The following is a 21,160-nucleotide window of genomic DNA, read 5'->3' on the forward strand; positions in this document are numbered from 1 at the left end:
CCACATTCATCGAATGCATCACAACTGGTGATGAGGTGTGGATCTATGAATATGACGTCGAAACCGCTCAACAATCGACCGAATGACGCTTCGAAGGCGAGCCGTTGTTCTGAATTTTCATCCATTATAAAAATATATAATATGCGTCAAAATTTGACAGAACGTGTATAAAAGTGTTGTCAACGTTGAGAGAATAAAAGTTTACCGATTGGACAAGCGCAGGAATTTTAAAATGAAAATTCCAGTTCTTTTTTGATCATAAGATATTATAGTTTTACTATTCAGCTACCTACACAATTTATGTTCTATTTCATTAATCTCTACGGTGTTATTTTAATGTACCTTTTCTTTAAGTACAACAATCAGATGTACTTTTACATATGGAATGGCTTTCTTTTATAGGTCGGAAATGGATAATCATTATTATTTTTATTTTCAGCTTTCATAATTCTTAAGTCAATTTTTTAAATAGATGTAAGTCAATTTTTTGAATAGATGTAAGAAACCAATGTTTGATGTTTGGCATAACTATTGATTTTTTTCATTTTCTTATTTCCCTACAAGAACAGAATTTAATCGAGTTGTGGTATGGGATGGTTGTTGTAGGCTAGTACCATCAACATACATATTTTCTCTACTACAATTCACTTTCATACCATACGCGCGTTTACCCTATCGCCTTTCTCCAGTCAAAAGTCTTCCTTCCATTTTATCGATTAAGGTTTTTCGGCTCAATTTGGTCCCTTTTCATCTGGTTTGTCGTCTGTATAATGACACAAACTCTTCTCCCTTTCTAATCCAGTTAGTGTTTCCTCAGTGTATTCATTTTAAGGCCTGAGGACAGTTTATCTTTTTTCTCTTCGTTCCATTTTTTCGTAGATAGCTAAACCGGTTTCAACAAGCTTAGTCATGTTTGCAAACTGCTATTGGGTTATTGATCAAATTTGAAGATCAAATGCATTTTTTCTTTCCGTTCGATGTTCTTAGAGATCACTAAACCAATTTCAACAAGTTTAGTCTCGTTTCAAAGTTACTATTGGTTCATTGAACAGGTTCACAACTCAAAAGGCTGTCGCCACGATTCCGCAGATATAATGGACAAAATGACGTAACCGACAAAGCACAAGGTAGTTTTATAAAATTTGTTCATGTCGCCTTAAGTGAGTATATCAACAAAAATGCAAAGAAACTATTCGATTGAAACTTCTTTACGTTTCGTCTTTGACTCATCAGTGTAGAGCAGTTCAAATTGAATTGCCTAATGCAAAACTCGATTCGATTGAGCTTAAACGCGAAAGAAGAAACAACGATTTCATTCTAATAGTGTGTAATACCCGTTACTCAGGGACTCGGCTCAAAGTAAGAAAGACAGAATACAAATTGACTGATTGAAATCTGATCGAAAAACAATTAGTTCACAAATGATACTTAAGTATTGAACTTGTACTCATAAATAGCAGAATGTAGAATGTGCATGTGCTACTAAGCCATAGACTAAGAAGAAGAATCGGAACCGAATCAGTGCAGTTTGACCTAAAAACACTTCTTAGTTCATCATAATACTTTGCTTTCATTATGTATTGGAAGTACACCATTGGAAGTATTTAGTACACCCAAACCTCCGTTTACGAACAGTTTTTTTTTGTGTTACCTCTTTATACGTAACTCTTTTTACGAACCAAATCCCAAATAACAAAAACTTTTTTTACGAACCAAATCTCAAATAACGCAAACTTTTTTTACAAATCTACTTCGTAAAAAAAGGTTTTTAAATACAATGAAAAAGATTTCCAGCTCATTTATATTTCATGGAAATTACAACAATATGGGTATTTTTGGAACGGGTGTAAAGAATACTTTCCGAAAAATGATGTTTGAGGTATTTTAGAAACCCAAGATTGCCACTTCCGGTTTATGTATAATTCTTGAATGCCATTACAATTTGATTATTTTCATAACGGATTCGATGAATAGATGTAAGAAACCAATGTTTGAGGTGGTTCTGAATTCCAAGATGGCGACATCCGAGTTTTAGATATTCCTCGAAACCCTTACAATATAGGTATTTTCTGAACGGGTTAAATGAGCAAATGTTGGAAAACGATGTTTGAGGTGGTTCTAAAATCCAAAAACACGATTTCCGGTTTATTTATAAACCTTGAATGCTATTACAATATGGGTATTTTCGGATCGGATTTGATAATTAGATACCGGAAAATGATGTTGAGGCGTGTTTCAAAAATGAATATGGTGAGTTTAACGATATGATTATATGCCATGTGAAAAGTAGATGTGTGTCAGAAAACGGTTTTTGCGATCGGTTTTTTAGTCTAGATGAAGACCACCAGTTCATCGTTATTGCTTGAATATTGTACTATATAAATAATTTCGAAACAACCATAACAAGTAGACGTCTAAAAAGCTTGTCCCGGTGCCTTGCATTTATATTCTTATAGTCGTATTGTATGATTTCAATATTTTATTGAAGAACTGAAATTCTCAATCTAATTGAAAAGCAACTTCAAACCAGTGTTGCGAAAATATCAAATAATCAAATCTCACCGCTGCAGAAAATCATGCGCGATTTTCGACAGCGATTATCACTATCTACAATATCAATGATAATTGTGATCACTCGAAGTGAGTATGGAAAATATCACACCCCGTCCAATATCACCATAGTGATGTTTCGTAAACTCACACATGATTATAAATTATCATCATTGAAAATCATTCTCACAATTATCAGCCATGCAAAGATTTTCACTATCACATGGTGATATTCAATGAGGTGAGTGAAGTTTTGAAAATCAATTTCAACCAAATCTTATCATGCAGTATGATTATTTTTGGAATGGGTGGTGTCGAATCTCGATGTCTGAAGTAATTTGAAATTGTTGATAGTGAAATTCGGTTCGTAAAAATTCATCTAAACCCATGGCAATATGGATATTTTTGAAACGGGTATGATGAGTAGATGTTAAATATCGATGTCTGGAGTCATTTTGAAATCCAAGATGGCGGCTCTCGGATCATGAAAATTCATCTGAAACCATGCAATATGGGTATTTTTGGAACGGGTACGATGAGTAGATGTTGAATATTGGTGTCTGAAGTGATTTTGAAATCCAAGATGGCGGCTTTCGGTTCATGAAAATTCATCTGAAACCATACAATATGGGTATTTTTGGAACGGGTACGATGAGTAGATGTTGAATATTGGTGTCTGAAGTGATTTTGAAATCCAAGATGGCGGCTTTCGGTTCATGAAAATTCATCTGAAACCATGCAATATGGGTATTTTTGAAACGGGTACGATGAGTAGATGTTGAATATGGGTGTCTGGAGTCATTTTGAAATCCAACATGGTGGCTCTCGGTTCATGAAAATTCAACTAAACCCATGCAATATGGGTATTTTTGGAACGGGTATGATGAGTAGATGTTGAATATTGATGTCTGGAGTCATTTTGAAATCCAAGATGGCGGCTTTCGGTTCATGAAAATTCATCTAAACCCATGCAATATGGGTATTTTTGGAACGGGTATGATGAGTAGATGTTGAATATTGGTGTCTGAAGTGATTTTGAAATCCAAGATGGCGGCTTTCGGTTCATGAAAATTCATCTGAAACCATGCAATATGGGTATTTTTGGAACGGGTACGATGAGTAGATGTTGAATATTGGTGTCTGAAGTGATTTTGAAATCCAAGATGGCGGCTTTCGGTTCATGAAAATTCATCTGAAACCATACAATATGGGTATTTTTGGAACGGGTACGATGAGTAGATGTTGAATATTGGTGTCTGAAGTGATTTTGAAATCCAAGATGGCGGCTTTCGGTTCATGAAAATTCATCTGAAACCATGCAATATGGGTATTTTTGAAACGGGTACGATGAGTAGATGTTGAATATGGGTGTCTGGAGTCATTTTGAAATCCAACATGGTGGCTCTCGGTTCATGAAAATTCAACTAAACCCATGCAATATGGGTATTTTTGGAACGGGTATGATGAGTAGATGTTGAATATTGATGTCTGGAGTCATTTTGAAATCCAAGATGGCGGCTTTCGGTTCATGAAAATTCATCTAAACCCATGCAATATGGGTATTTTTGGAACGGGTATGATGAGTAGATGTTGAATATTGGTGTCTGAAGTGATTTTGAAATCCAAGATGGCGGCTTTCGGTTCATGAAAATTCATCTGAAACCATGCAATATGGGTATTTTTGGAACGGGTACGATGAGTAGATGTTGAATATTGGTGTCTGAAGTGATTTTGAAATCCAAGATGGCGGCTTTCGGTTCATGAAAATTCATCTGAAACCATGCAATATGGGTATTTTTGGAACGGGTACGATGAGTAGATGTTGAATATGGGTGTCTGGAGTCTTTTGAAATCCAACATGGTGGCTCTCGGTTCATGAAAATTCAACTAAACCCATGCAATATGGGTATTTTTGGAATGGGTATGATGAGTAGATGTTAAATATCGATGTCTGGAGTCATTTTGAAATCCAAGATGGCGGCTCTCGGATCATGAAAATTCATCTGAAACCATGCAATATGGGTATTTTTGGAACGGGTACGATGAGTAGATGTTGAATATTGGTGTCTGAAGTGATTTTGAAATCCAAGATGGCGGCTTTCGGTTCATGAAAATTCATCTGAAACCATACAATATGGGTATTTTTGGAACGGGTACGATGAGTAGATGTTGAATATTGGTGTCTGAAGTGATTTTGAAATCCAAGATGGCGGCTTTCGGTTCATGAAAATTCATCTGAAACCATGCAATATGGGTATTTTTGAAACGGGTACGATGAGTAGATGTTGAATATGGGTGTCTGGAGTCATTTTGAAATCCAACATGGTGGCTCTCGGTTCATGAAAATTCAACTAAACCCATGCAATATGGGTATTTTTGGAACGGGTATGATGAGTAGATGTTGAATATTGATGTCTGGAGTCATTTTGAAATCCAAGATGGCGGCTTTCGGTTCATGAAAATTCATCTAAACCCATGCAATATGGGTATTTTTGGAACGGGTATGATGAGTAGATGTTGAATATTGGTGTCTGAAGTGATTTTGAAATCCAAGATGGCGGCTTTCGGTTCATGAAAATTCATCTGAAACCATGCAATATGGGTATTTTTGGAACGGGTACGATGAGTAGATGTTGAATATTGGTGTCTGAAGTGATTTTGAAATCCAAGATGGCGGCTTTCGGTTCATGAAAATTCATCTGAAACCATGCAATATGGGTATTTTTGGAACGGGTACGATGAGTAGATGTTGAATATGGGTGTCTGGAGTCTTTTGAAATCCAACATGGTGGCTCTCGGTTCATGAAAATTCAACTAAACCCATGCAATATGGGTATTTTTGGAACGGGTATGATGAGTAGATGTTGAATATGGGTGTCTGGAGTCATTTTGAAATCCAACATGGTGGCTCTCGGTTCATGAAAATTCAACTAAACCCATGCAATATGGGTATTTTTGGAACGGGTATGATGAGTAGATGTTGAATATTGATGTCTGGAGTCATTTTGAAATCCAAGATGGCGGCTTTCGGTTCATGAAAATTCATCTAAACCCATGCAATATGGGTATTTTTGGAACGGGTATGATGAGTAGATGTTGAATATTGATGTCTGGAGTCATTTTGAAATCCAAGATGGCGGCTTTCGGTTCATGAAAATTCATCTAAACCCATGCAATATGGGTATTTTTGGAACGGGTATGATGAGTAGATGTTGAATATGGGTGTCTGGAGTCATTTTGAAATCCAACATGGTGGCTCTCGGTTCATGAAAATTCAACTAAACCCATGCAATATGGGTATTTTTGGAACGGGTATGATGAGTAGATGTTGAATATTGATGTCTGGAGTCATTTTGAAATCCAAGATCAGCAATAAAAATATACTACGAAAGTAAGAAAATTGTTTGAAGTGATAGATTAAACATAGCAAATTTTCGAAAATATGTATAATTGGATTGTGTTAGTTTTCAATCGCCAATCATTTGGTTGACAGCAACCAATTTGATGTCAACAATTCGACTACCAGAATGCTCAACAAACGAGTTCCTTACTTTTCCCAAGCTTTAGAACAGTAGTATTGGTTCAAGTGCAATATTTGCAGAACTGTCGATGATAAATTTTTGATAGTGATTCTTAAATAAATGTCTGCTTTCGCACAATGAATTCAAATCTACAATACCGTCTCGAAGTGTTGCACTAATTTTTCAAAGAAAATTGTCCGTTTTTATTCGAAATTTGAAAAAAATTACCTCTATAAACAAACGGTAAGTAATGTCGGAAACATTACTGCAAAATCGACGTTAATGCGCAATAGCCTGCACAGTTGTCTTCTAGTAGACCTACAAGCTTATGAAATTAGAATTTAGAGATGCAGATTATAGCGACAAAATTACAAGGTTGTGTAGCAGATACTACCAATCACGGTGACGTTTAATATTTTCAATTCACACTTAATGCCATTTAATATATAGTAAATGGTTAATTGATGAGTGTTACTTGCCGCTAGATGACACTCAACTCCCGAAAAAGTTAAAACTCCGTGGTTTTCACTTCAGTTTTGGTGGGTAAAACACGGTGATAGATTGCATTCACGAGAATAAAATACCAACACCAAAAAAGAACTTCCATGCACTGTCCACCCTTCTGGCATCAGTTGTAGTTTCTTTCCTCTTTCAAATTCATCATTTCTCCGTTTTTAACAACAAAAATATTGAATGCAACACTGGAACCTGCAGAAAAATCCGACCGAAACACAGCGAAACAACGCAGAGCAACAAAGAAATACAATCGCACGCGACGAGCGTTCTACACAAACTAAGTTCAAATTTTTCGAAAAATTTTCATAAACTAGAAGTTCACATTTTGGATATCAAAATGACTCCAGACATCGATAATCGACACCTACTCATCATACCCGTTCCAAAAATACCCATATTGCATGGGTTTAGTTGAATTTTCATGAACCGAGAACCACCATGTTGGATTTCAAAATCACTTCTGACACCAATATTCAACATCTACTCATCATACCCGTTCCAAAAATACCCATATTGCATGGTTTCAGATGAATTTTCATGAACCAAGAGCCGCCATCTTCTATTTCAAAATGACTTCAGACACCAATATTCAACATCTACTCATCATATCCGTTCCAAAAATACCCATATTGCATGGTTTCAGATGAATTTTCATGAACCAAGAGCCGCCATCTTCTATTTCAAAATGACTTCAGATACCAATATTCAACATCTACTCATCATATCCGTTCCAAAAATACCCATATTGCATGGGTTTAGTTGAATTTTCATGGACCGAGAGCCACCATGTTGGATTTCAAAATGACTCCAGACATCAATATTCAACACCTACTCATCATACCCGTTCCAAAAATACCCATATTGCATGGGTTTAGTTGAATTTTCATGAACCGAGAGCCGCCATGTTGGATTTCAAAATGACTCCAGACATCAATATTCAACATCTACTCATCATACCCGTTCCAAAAATACCCATATTGCATGGGTTTAGTTGAATTTTCATGAACCGAGAGCCGCCATGTTGGATTTCAAAATGACTCCAGACATCAATATTCAACACCTACTCATCATACCCGTTCCAAAAATACCCATATTGCATGGGTTTAGATGAATTTTCATGAACCGAAAGCCGCCATCTTGGATTTCAAAATGACTTCAGACACCAATATTCAACATCTACTCATCATATCCGTTCCAAAAATACCCATATTGCATGGGTTTAGTTGAATTTTCATGGACCGAGAGCCACCATGTTGGATTTCAAAATGACTCCAGACATCAATATTCAACACCTACTCATCATACCCGTTCCAAAAATACCCATATTGCATGGGTTTAGTTGAATTTTCATGAACCGAGAGCCGCCATGTTGGATTTCAAAATGACTCCAGACATCAATATTCAACATCTACTCATCATACCCGTTCCAAAAATACCCATATTGCATGGGTTTAGTTGAATTTTCATGAACCGAGAGCCGCCATGTTGGATTTCAAAATGACTCCAGACATCAATATTCAACACCTACTCATCATACCCGTTCCAAAAATACCCATATTGCATGGGTTTAGATGAATTTTCATGAACCGAAAGCCGCCATCTTGGATTTCAAAATGACTCCAGACATCAATATTCAACATCTACTCATCATACCCGTTCCAAAAATACCCATATTGCATGGGTTTAGTTGAATTTTCATGAACCGAGAACCACCATGTTGGATTTCAAAATCACTTCAGACACCAATATTCAACATCTACTCATCATACCCGTTCCAAAAATACCCATATTGCATGGTTTCAGATGAATTTTCATGAACCAAGAGCCGCCATCTTCTATTTCAAAATGACTTCAGATACCAATATTCAACATCTACTCATCATATCCGTTCCAAAAATACCCATATTGCATGGGTTTAGTTGAATTTTCATGGACCGAGAGCCACCATGTTGGATTTCAAAATGACTCCAGACATCAATATTCAACACCTACTCATCATACCCGTTCCAAAAATACCCATATTGCATGGGTTTAGTTGAATTTTCATGAACCGAGAGCCGCCATGTTGGATTTCAAAATGACTCCAGACATCAATATTCAACATCTACTCATCATACCCGTTCCAAAAATACCCATATTGCATGGGTTTAGTTGAATTTTCATGAACCGAGAGCCGCCATGTTGGATTTCAAAATGACTCCAGACATCAATATTCAACACCTACTCATCATACCCGTTCCAAAAATACCCATATTGCATGGGTTTAGATGAATTTTCATGAACCGAAAGCCGCCATCTTGGATTTCAAAATGACTCCAGACATCAATATTCAACATCTACTCATCATACCCGTTCCAAAAATACCCATATTGCATGGGTTTAGTTGAATTTTCATGAACCGAGAGCCGCCATGTTGGATTTCAAAATAACTCCAGACATCGATAATCAACATCTACTCATCTTACCCATTCCAAAAATACCAATATTGCATGGGTTTTGATAAAATTTTACGAACCGAAATTCACTATCATCAATTTCAAATAACTTCAGACAATGATTTTCGACACCACCCGTTCCAAAAATAATCATACTGCATGTTAAGATTTGGTTGAAATTGATTTTCAATACCACACTCACCTCACGGAATATCACCATGTGGTAGTGAAAATCGCGCATGGGTGATAATCGTGATAATGCTTTTGAATGATAATCATGTGTGAGTTTACGAAACATCGCTAAAGTGAGATTGAACGGGTGATGATTTCCCCCATACTCAGCGGTGATATTTGATGTTTTGAAAATTTCGCACACCGATATTAAGTGATAATCGTTTTCTAATATCATTCTCAGAATATCAAATGATTTTCTTCATGATGTTCGGCGATGATTTTGTAAGTGATAATTACCAACAATTATTATCGGCGATAATAACTGATTTTTGATATTTTGAGAATGATAATGCCAACACTGCTTCAAACATAAATATTTTCCTTCAGATCAATGATCGTGTTCTTGAAATGTTTTTACTTTCAGTGATACACAAATTATATCAGTTTTTTAGGGTACTTGAGTGTATCAAAAATAACCTATCCACATACATTTGTGTTGTACGCATGTATTTGTGATGGTTTTACCTTTTTGCCTTTCTCATATAGAAACGTTATGCAATCACTGTGAAAACCGACTTTTGAACCGAGGCCCGGAGGGCCGAGTGTCATATACCATTCGACTCAGCTCGTCGAGTACGCAAAATGTCTGTGTGTTTGTATGTGTGTGTGTATGTGTGTGTATGTGCGTAAGTAACTTTTTTTTGCACTAACTTTTCTCGGAGATGGCTGAACCGATTTTCACAAACTTAGATTCAAATGAAAGGTCTTGTGGTCCCATACAAAATTCCTGAATATTATTTGGATCCGACTTCCGGTTCCGCAATTATGGGGTAAAATGTGTAAAAAATTGTGAAGATAAGTGCACCAACTTTTCGCAGAGATGGCTGAACGATTTTCACTAACTTAGGTTCAAATAAAAGATCTTGAGGTCCCATAAAAAAATCCTGAATATTATTTGGATCCGACTTCCGGTTCGGGAGTTATGGGGTAAAATGTGCAAAAAAAGAAAATATGTGTTCTAACTTTTCTCATAGATGGCGCGACCGATTTTCACAAACTTAGATTCAAATGAAAGGTCCTGTGGTCCCATACGTAATACCTGAATTTCATGCGGATCCGGCTTCCGGATCCGGAAATATAGGGTAAAGTGGATTAAAAATAGTATACCATCACTGAAAATTCGGAAAAACCTTGAAAAATTTTGAAATTAATCGACCTCAAATCTTTTCCAATTGATAGTTTTTATCAGTAGACGATTTCGGTTATTCTTTCAAAAAATCGCAGAGAATTATTTTGAAAAATACCACAGTATTATATATGATAGTATGATTGATATGAGAAAGGCATCATTATACCACTAGGTGGATTAAAACAGGTTTTTTTCAATAGTATTTTGCGTATTAAAAGAATACTTTTAGCGCATTCTAATTTCATAGGTATACACATATAACACATGGATCTTGAACAGATATTAATAAAAGCAAACCGCTTCGGCTGCCACCTCCGAGATTCAGATTGTGTTCCTAATATTGGAATACAGTACAGCACTAAAGCTATCTTTGCTCTACTGCAAAAAAAAACATTTCTTCAAAGTTTTAATATTATTTCTTGAACGAAACAATACACCGAAACCTTCATTTACGATTGAACGAGGGTTTGTAAATGGAGATAGTTCGTAAAAAAAAATTACGTTATTTTGAACTTACTTCGTGAAAACAGATTTATGTAATTAATTTGGAAACCCTATTATCGGAAAGGATGTGAAAAGTGGTGCAAGAAAATGATATTTGGAGTCGATTCAAAATTTAAGATGACGACTTCTGGTTTATTGATATTCCTTAAACAAACTTTTACAATATGAGTATTTTTGGAAAAAATTGATCCTTTACCTCGTACAGTTAAACTTGAGTATAATTAAAACCGGATGAAATTTAAGTTATTCCTTCACGAATTTTCGAGCTTTTGATCGAACGCTCTTCACCAAGTTCCGGACAAGTGTTGCATCGCATGTTTTGGACGCTTGAGCCCAAATTTGTTTGAACTCCTGCATGTTCCCAGCTGCCTTACCATTCGATGGGTCGAAGCTGAGGGCAATTTGGTGGATTGATATTTTTCTCAACGAAATTTATACCCTTTTCCGCAAGCCAATTGAGAGTGGTTTTGACATAGTGAGCCGACAGTGGAGGTGTACTATGCTTCTTTTATAAAGGCAGCAATCTCTTCTGGAGACACTCAGATCGATAGATTTCTGCATATATAGTTCCGGTAGTGTAAAAAATGGTTGACTTCAAACCACAGGAACATATTGCTTGCCATACCAGTACCTTTCGACCGAATTTCTCCACTTGAATCGACCTGTCCGCATCGCTTACATCCTCCCCAACGACGACAGTAAAGCATTGTAGACCTGGAAAGGTTTTTGAGTCTTCCTTTACATAAGTGTCATCGTCCATCAATACGCATGCATCCGGACACTGCAAAAGACTCGAATACAATTTTCGGACTCTTGTTGTTGCTCGCTTCTTCTATTCTACACTTAGTTTCGAGATTGTCTGCTTTTTGTAGGTATTCAGGTGATTTCGCCTCTTGATACGATGGATCATTCCGACACTCGCTCCTGCTTTTTCGGCCAAATCACGTATTGACATTGATTTGTTCTTCATGATTGGAGATCCCACTTTCTGGTCCAGTTTCGGGTTGAAAGAACCGGGTTTCCTGTCTCTTCCTGGTAGTTCATCCAAAGAATAGTGTTCCCTAAACTTATTAATGATGGTTTTAGCACTGGCATGATAAATTCCAAACCACTTCGCCAATTTTCGCATAGTAATAACCTTTCTTACTTAGCCATGTGTCCAGAACCTTAATTTTCACTTCCTTTTCAATACGCGACATTATGAAAACGCAGAATTTCAACCTCACAAACAAATAAATAAACGAAAGCTGACAGCCAAACGCACAGCATGCTGTTTCCTGAGCATGACAACGTGCTTAATTTACCTACCAGTGAAATGATACCTTTTTTATCAACCTGCATGTGTTTTTTGCATTGATATTTTGGTTCTCATTACATTTGTTTAATGACCGTCGTTTTAAGCGCAATTTGAGATTTCAATCACTCATTACTCTGTAACGTCAAAAAAAAAAAAAAGTGTGACAATCGATTGAACATTTCATGAATGATATGTCGAAGTAGGTTCCACTTTAGAGTTAACGGTTATTCAATGTACTTCCAGAGCTCGTATTCAGGAACCAGCATAACCCAAAACAATTCGTATTGCAAAAAAAAATAATATGACGAAATTGAAATAGTTTTGAGTCCAACTTTGAAGCTTTTTGGAATTGTCATCTTCTATATCGGCTAGAATTTTAAAAACTCTTCACCCTTTAATTCCAGAATCGGCAATCAGATACACACACACACACACACACACACACACACACACACACACACACACACACACATACACACACATACACACACACACACACACACACACATACATACACACTCACACACACACACACACACACACACACACACACACACACACACACACACACACACACACACACACACACACACACACACACACACACACACACACACACACACACACACACACACACACACACACACACACACACACACACACACACACACACACACACACACACAGTATATGACACTAGTCGGTTTTTCAAGTGATTGCATATTCTTTCTATATGAGCAATTGTCTGTTTATATTGATGTTATTTATTGGTTACAGTTTAATTTGAGAACGATATGAAATAGTAGATTTACCGGAAACAACGTATAATTTCAGTATATGTTTACAACTGTTTGAATCAGTCTGTCGTCTGATATGTAAGAAAAATACAATATAATTTTATTCTACCAAAAATCTCCCAGACATGCTCTGATGTTTCTCAACAAAATTGAATCAACGAGATAAGATAAAACTAAACTTCCTATCTACGGAATAACTATTTAATCCAAATAATTTCAGTACTCCATACTACAAATCGTAGTCGAGGCTTGTCAGAAGAAACGGAAATGTACGTTCCGGGCTACGCCGAAGGCCTTCGATAGCGTTCCGTGTCCGGGCATACACAAGCTAGTGGAAGTGAGCCACATATGCCGACCGTGTAAGCTTCTTTCCTTCAAATCAGGCAAATTGATTCGGTCATTAAAAGAATGTTTTTTTTTGCTTCTCGTCCCTACGCTCTTTTGTACTTTTCCCACCGCCGTCGAAATGACATCACGATGAAAACGCAGTTGAGTTTCGGAGCCTGATTGCCTGCGAGAAGGATGTGATTCGATTGGCCTGCGGTCGTTACACAAGAGTTGCCATCTATGGTGCCAGCTACGGTCGCACGGCATACGAGAGCTCTCACTGTACCCAGACGGCAGGCTCCAAGGAGGAAAGTAAGTAAACAAGGCGTAATTGGACTACCATCCGTTTATGCTAAAATTACACTTGACTTTGCAGCCTGCCTGTCGCCCCACACAAGTCACACACTGACAGAGATCTGCCAGGGGCGACGAAAATGTACAGTAGCCGTAGAAGGATCCACCTTCGGTCAACCTTGCCCGGAAAATGTTCGGGTTTCCCTGAAAGTTGTTTACGCATGTGGTAATACTCCCATAACGCTTATCTCTACTACAATGGCCTATCATTATATAATAAGCGAGAAAGTTTTGTTTCCCATCTAAAACATGATATTTCTCTTATTTTTGTTTATCCTTGCATACCTCATCATGGCGATCAGTATCGCGCAACGTATTCCGGGATCGCTATATCACGCCACTAGAGGATGATGAAATGGATGAACAATTCGAGCTCAACGAGCTGTACGATGATGAATTTACTCCCGCCCCCAATCAAGTGGACGATTCATCCAGCAGTGGTCAGATGAGCCATAAATTTGCCGACGAACTGGAAGCAACGGTGAAGGCTGAGAATATTCTCACACAGAGTAAGGATGGTAAGCCTTATTGCTGATTATTGATCTCAATCCATCGTAAAATATTCATTTCAATTTACGTACTGTCTTCCACTTTTCGTTTCAATCATCTACGGAAACTCGTATCGGCAAATAGCTAAAACCAACAACCAGATCGATAATCGCCTGCTAGTAATCGTCGTTCTGGTAGTTTTCTTTGGATGCTGTCTATCGATCGGAGCTTTGGTGGCTTATCGTATGAAATTGCTATCGTCAACAGACCACGCCTGCATCAAATATTCCGAATCGAGCGATCCGCAGCAATCCAGCACAAACAGTAATCCGCAGAACGAGGACTTCAGTCTGGTTGAATGCGTTGCGGAAACTGTTCCCGTTGCGGTTAAGATGAAGGTATGTACCCAATTCATGCCGGCTATTACGATAGAACCATTGTTCGATTATGGCATTATCTGCTATTTTCGCATGTACAACCCTGAGTTTTTCTACCGACGTTCCGGTCAATATGCAATTTTGCAGAATGGCACACCGGTGTATTTATTTTAGCTGTGCAAATTGTGTGCACGAGTATCGATGCATCGCTTCATTGCAGTCCGTTTAATAATTGAAAATGCGAATTATTAATATCATGATTTACTTGACAACATCACGTCTGAGTAAACATTTCAATAAATGCCGGTATTTTGGTGTTTGACTATAGCACCCGCGGTGGTCAGATTTTTAGATTTGTTTTTTTTTTTCATTAAGTAACCCCGGCATTATCCGGGCACATGGGAAGACATGAAATCGCATTAAAAAAATTCAAAACGAATTCGATAATTATGACATTAAAATAACTCATCAACCAGCAATAATACGAGTTCAAAGTTTTTTTTTGCAGTCAATCACTTCGCCTCTTCTCATTACAGTTTATACTGCTGACGTTGGAATGCAAACAGTTTGGCATTTTAATTTCAAGTTACGGTTGTCAAACCGTAATGAGGCAATGAAAAGAGACTTTCTCCCAGAAAATAATGGCCTGCTGTGGGGCTTATAATTCCATTATTGAACGGAAATTATAGCAAAGCAACCTTTGCCTCAAGCGACCGAGAGCATCCGACAAGCGGAATTTTATAGCAAAGTTAATGTTTCGAATAATTTATCGCAGATTTTTTGGCATTTTAGTATATTTTCAAGACGTGAAATATGTTTATTGAACAGTAAAAATGTAATCACCGGACAACAATTTTGCGATTCACCGGATAAGAAACAAATTGTTCTTTTATAGAATTTCGAGCGGTTTTGTGTCAAAAAAAAAAAACATTAGTGCGAATACGTTGCGTACTTACGACTTAGTAAGATTTTGATCTTGGTTTTTTAAACGTATTTCTACTCACTAAAAATTAAAAAAACCAATTTTTTTCATCTATCTATCTATGTAATGATGCCTTTCTTATATTGCTTATATATTCAAAAACATCACTAGAAGATTCACTCGGCCTTCCGGGCCTTCGTTCAAAAGTCGGTTTTCACAGTGATTGCATAACCTTTCTATATGAAAAAGGCAAAAAATTTGTGTTAAAATAAAACAGTGTCTCAATCAAGGATGGCTTTTATCGTATCAAAGAACGCTCACTAGCAGCTCTTCACACGATTCAATTGGTGCCAACAAAGAGAGACGGATATCATCACAGCAACAACAAAAAAATCGGCATGGTTCATTTAACATAGAATAGACACCAGTGCGAGAGCGAATTTCTCTCGATGACCTGTCTGAGAATCAAAGGTTAGCTCGTTGCTGTGGGGATTCTCTCTGAAGCAACAAACGGTCGCTTATTCTCGTTTCACGATCCGATTCTGTATGGGTAGTGGATAATTGCGATAGAATCATTTTACTATTGCAGCTTATTTTAACTATGTGCATATAACCTTTGTATAAGTAGTGTTTATGAAAATGTATGTGAGCTCCACACAAGGGTTTTGAAATATTGCAACCTAGTATGAGAATCATCAAGTCGAATCATCGATTCGATTTTCTGTGATAACTGTCAACTCGCGATTCTCTCTTGGTAAATTCCACACAGCACCAATCATTTTCTCATTTAATTCATCTAAAATGTCCTATACGAAATTCCTCAATTTGATCCAGATCTGACTTCCGGTTGCGAAATTACAGGTTGATGGGTGTTTAAAATATTCAACGGTCATTAAAAGCGATGATTCAAATCCGAAAGAAATTTTCTAAGTTGGGCTTGAAACTGTTTTAATTTGTATAATATATTAGTTCTTCGGCATACGAACTAATTTTAACTGTTCTGATCCCCGGTTTCTTGTTCTATAATAGTGGTAAAAAAAAATCAAAAATCGAACTTACTAATTTTGCGCAGAGATGGCTTAACCGATTTTCGCCAATTAAACTTGTTAAAGGTCTTATGGTTTCATAGACTGCTATTGTATTTTATTCGCATCCGGACTTTCGGATCCGGAATTACAGGAGGAATTTTGTTTAAAATTTCAAACCACTTCGTATTGTAGGTTAAACTAGTTGATGCCAAACAAACTGTTTTTTGTCTTCTTTCAAGGCACAAAGAAAAATATTTAAAGAAACTAGCTGAATTACCCGGCGTTGCTCGGAAATGTTTCTAGAAGGGAAGGCCGAAAAAAATTCTCGAAGTTATCCTGTTTAGTGAAATACTCTGATTGTAGTGAAACATAACTTAGACGGCAACTTGATTGCACAATACTCCGTTCATGTTCAGATTGCGAATGACCAATGTCCCATCTCAGATCTCACAATAATCATAATTTTCATGGTATTCTCGACAAATTGGGTCAGTTTTATATTTTAACCCCTTTTGTTACAAACATTTAAAACACCTTTCTTTCTATAAATACCTTCTTAGTAATCTCTGAGTTTCATATGTATATGTGCTTGTAACGTACATAAATTATTATGTATATGTGCTTGTAACGTACTTCCGTGCTTCATTACATTCGATTCACAATACCTTTGACTTCCATGGGTATAAATACTTGCTACTCCCTGCTCTTTATACAAATTTTTATGACATCATTATTTCCACGTAATCGCTCGAAGTTTTCCATCTGATAATGATTATTTTATAACGAATGGCTGGTTAACATCATAACTGTATTCGTACTATAGAATAACGTTTTTATATAATTTATTTTAAAAATGGCTTTAACCATAAAATGGTCGTACACCTGGGAGGAAAACCTATAGAATAATGATTCAGTTAATACAGTCGATAGTTTTCTCAATTTACATAATAAAATGCACATTGATTGTATGATTTAGTCAATTCATATCAATGAATCAATGTTGAGAATACTTATTCCTCCTTCCTTTTGTGAATATTTTTGTGAACCTTACTAAGTTGCTAGAAATATACTGTACTCGTAAAGAAGTACCAATTTTTCGTAAAACCCGATCAATTTTTCCTTACACTTTCCATATTCACCATGTTCGGGGCACTTACTCCACTCTCTCACGCTCAAAATAACCTTATAATCTATTTTGATTCAATTCCTTTTTGTCAGTGAACTTACTACAAATCTCCTGCATGATTACCCTGAGTAGTGTAGAAAGTATCTGTGCTATTCAAAAAATATTGATTCCCACCTTTCGTACATGTGCCAAATTTGGTGGCGATTCGTTTAGTTATTCCGTAGTTATGCTGACACTTGAATACACTCGCGTTCATAGGCAGATAAAGATTATTTGCGTTTAGTTCTTTGAATTTTATGGCAAAATGGAACCAGATCCTTTGAAATTATTTAAAAAAAATTGCGTTGCATTCGAATTAACAACAACGATACTATCTACTACGAGCTTGAAATTCTTGTCACTCTCTTGTTTTACAAAAAATGGGAGATGAAAATTTACCATCTCTGAAGAGCAATATGTGCCAAGTTTGATAGCAATCCATTCAGTAATTCCTAAGTTATGCCATTACAAACATCACCCCCCCCCCCCCTTTTTAGAGGCACTTGCTACATCCACACCCCATACAATCATATATAATAAATGCAAAATGTTTCTATGGTCTTAAAATAAGTATCGATTCTCGTTAAATTAGACAAATTTTTTCATGACATCCCCCCTGTTAAGGACACTTACTACGCTCCCTCCCCCATTAAAATACTCTTATGACCTTCTCAAAAGAGCAAGAAATATCTGTGCCAAGTTTGGTGGCAATCCGGTCAGTAGTTTCGGAGTTATGCCGATTAAAACATTACACCCCCCTTTTAAAAGGAACTTGCTACATCCACCCCCCGTATAGTCATATCGAAGGTATCCAAAATGTTTCTATGGTCTTCAAAATGTATCGATTTTTGTCAAGTTATATGAATTTTTTCATGACCCTCCCTTGTTTATGACACTTTGACACTTGCTACGCCTCCTGTACTATAAAAATACTCCTTAAACCATTTCTGAAATACAAGAAGTACCTGTGCCAAGTTTGGTGGCAATCCGTTTAGTATTTCCGAAGTTATGGCATTACAAACATACAAATTTACTTCCATTTTTATATATAACCTCTCTTTCCGATGAGAACTCACTAAAAAGACTTTATTCTAAAGTAGTTCCAACCCGTTTTCCATTCGTATACATATTCTTGTTAGTCTATATCTAAAGTATCTCTCGAATAAACCATTGGTATCTAGAATATACTCATTGGGTAGCTCTGTCAATAATCAACTCAAAAATCGAACACAGTATTTTTTTACCTATCATAACATATATAATTGATTTATGATTTTAAGAGATTTTCATGTTTTCTCGGTTATTCAAACTTACGTCACTTAAGGTCATTTACGTATAACATCTAAGCTTGAAGAAAATAAACTCCTAAGTTACTATGAATAATGTGCTTTTATTTTATGAGTTTTAGAATATTAAAAAGAATAACTCTCTTGGAGTTGTTTATCTGAGAACTGAAGCAGAAACACGAACCAGGTGAAAGATTGCCATAATAACTCTGCGGTACTGTTGAAATTTTACTCTTGTCGAGTTTGGCTTTGTTGTTTGTAATTCAGTGTAAAACTTTTACATTTCTTACTGCCAGCTACAAAGTGATTCATGCGGAGTTAACCTAATCGTAAAAGCCAAGCAAAACATCAGCCGAACAACTTTTCAGGAGTTGGAGTAATACCAAAACTGACAAATTTGAAAGCACTGAATTTCATTTTGTTTGTCAGCCTTCACTCGAAGCTATATTTTCGCCAAACTGTTTTCGTTTGCGAAAAGAAATATCGTCTTGATTGAAATTTTTTTCTTCTTCACTTTTTCGGCAAACAAACAGTTCTCTGATATTTTTGTTTCTTTTCTCTTTCTAGCAACCTAACCTCGAGCATCCATCATCGTCCGCTACGTTCCTTCCGACGTTTAAAGTTTTTAATCACTCCGATGCTCTTCCCCAGATATCGACCACAATGTTCATCCTGCCGAATTATATAGTTAGTGAGTCCAGTTTACGGGGCAGCCAAAAAGTCTCGACAGGCCAACCGGGGACCGAAAATCTGAGCTTGGCCGTGACAGATGTAGCAGTTGTTCCCAGTACCGGTGTTGAGCCGTATCCGTGTGCGGTGACCTCCTGTGTTCAGTGTAAACTTTTAAGTTGGCAAGCCGGGACATCTGCAACGAATGCGGTCGAGCAGAAATCTGCCTTTCGCTACAATCAATCATTCAAAACGTCTGCAAACGAGCGTGAACTTTGCCAACACAATTCTTTTTTATGGCTGGGCTTGAGAGTCGGGGTGATGTAAACTTGTAGGGTAAAGCTGTCAAGATTGATTCGTGCACTTGCTAGGGTTTATCTTTATCGATGTATGCATCAATATACCATTTCGGTTACGTTCCATCGGTGCATGATAGCAACGATGGACTCACTCTCAGCTCTGCTAGACACCAGAGATCGTAATCCTCTTGGCAGCTTTACCCATTCAAAACAAGTGTGCTTGCTGTGAGACGAGGAAGCAATTTGAAGTTTGTATCCAGAAACTGATACGCTAACACCGTATGCAAATATGTACCGCATAGACGGGATGAGAACAAGAAGATCCAGCATGTCAATTTACGTGCTCACAACTGTGCATCATCACCACCGAGAGAAAAAAAAATAAAAAAAACTGAAACCAAGCGAATGTCAAATCGTATAGATATAGACCTATGCATGTCGAATAAAGGAAACATCGCTCTATCATATAGAGTTTTTCATTCAGATTCTGGAAAAGTGTAGCACATACTTTTTTGTCTGTTCGATATGTTCATCGGAAAAGCCAAGCGAACTTATTTTTCTGCAAGACTTCTCTTCTGTCAAGCGACATAGCGATACGAAGAGAAGCTCGATATAAGAAGCATTTTATTCTTACAAAAAGAAAAACAAATCTGTCCAATATAACAAAGTGTAAATAAACGAATAATATTATGCACATTTCTCATTTGTGAACAAAAATAACATAAAAAAATATGTAAAAGTGTTAACATTGTTCAATAAAATTTTTCTAAATAAATCAATCAATATTAATTGATGACACTATGCATTATTTTTCATAGCTTATATTCCCATAGATGACAACCCATAGAGAAAATTCTTTTCAGTAAATTCCAGCAATTCAAAAAGAATATTTTTGACGTCAGTGATTCTTCCTACATAACTACATTATATTTTTCTTATCTCCTTTTTGTTGTTAGATTCGTCAAATGCTGTTGTAATCATCGTTCGGAGACATTTCTCGGTAGCAAATGTAATATTTCGTCCTGGAAATGAGAATTTATTTTCGGACTTCGTTCTGCGATTTCATACCATTAATAGCCTATTGTTAGAGATGCAGATAATCACTTCAAAAGTCAAAAGATTATCAGTGTTGAGTCAAAACGAATTGTGATGTTCGTTAGCAGTAACACTATTTATACCAGAATTCGATTGAGTTCTCGAATAACCATCAGAATAATTTCACAGTCCATTGTGGATAAAATGGATTAAAACAGAGGTTAAA

General features: G+C 36.7%; 1 protein-coding gene across 1 annotated transcript in view; it reads left to right on the forward strand.

Annotated features, from left to right (window-relative positions):
- The window catches only part of LOC131428068 (uncharacterized), a 75,150-nt gene extending 54,523 nt beyond the window's left edge, over nucleotides 1–20,627 (forward strand). The window contains exons 5-10 of the mRNA XM_058591718.1: nucleotides 13,204–13,342; nucleotides 13,473–13,622; nucleotides 13,687–13,830; nucleotides 13,967–14,182; nucleotides 14,298–14,551; nucleotides 19,499–20,627. Coding sequence (XP_058447701.1) covers nucleotides 13,204–13,342; nucleotides 13,473–13,622; nucleotides 13,687–13,830; nucleotides 13,967–14,182; nucleotides 14,298–14,551; nucleotides 19,499–19,927 — 1,332 coding nt within the window. The 3' untranslated portion in view covers nucleotides 19,928–20,627. The remainder of the gene's footprint in view (nucleotides 1–13,203; nucleotides 13,343–13,472; nucleotides 13,623–13,686; nucleotides 13,831–13,966; nucleotides 14,183–14,297; nucleotides 14,552–19,498) is intronic.
- The last annotated feature ends 533 nt before the right edge of the window (nucleotides 20,628–21,160 follow it).

Source organism: Malaya genurostris, chromosome 2, assembly GCF_030247185.1.
Source record: "Malaya genurostris strain Urasoe2022 chromosome 2, Malgen_1.1, whole genome shotgun sequence".
In the NCBI taxonomy this organism is placed as follows: Eukaryota; Metazoa; Arthropoda; class Insecta; order Diptera; family Culicidae; genus Malaya; species Malaya genurostris.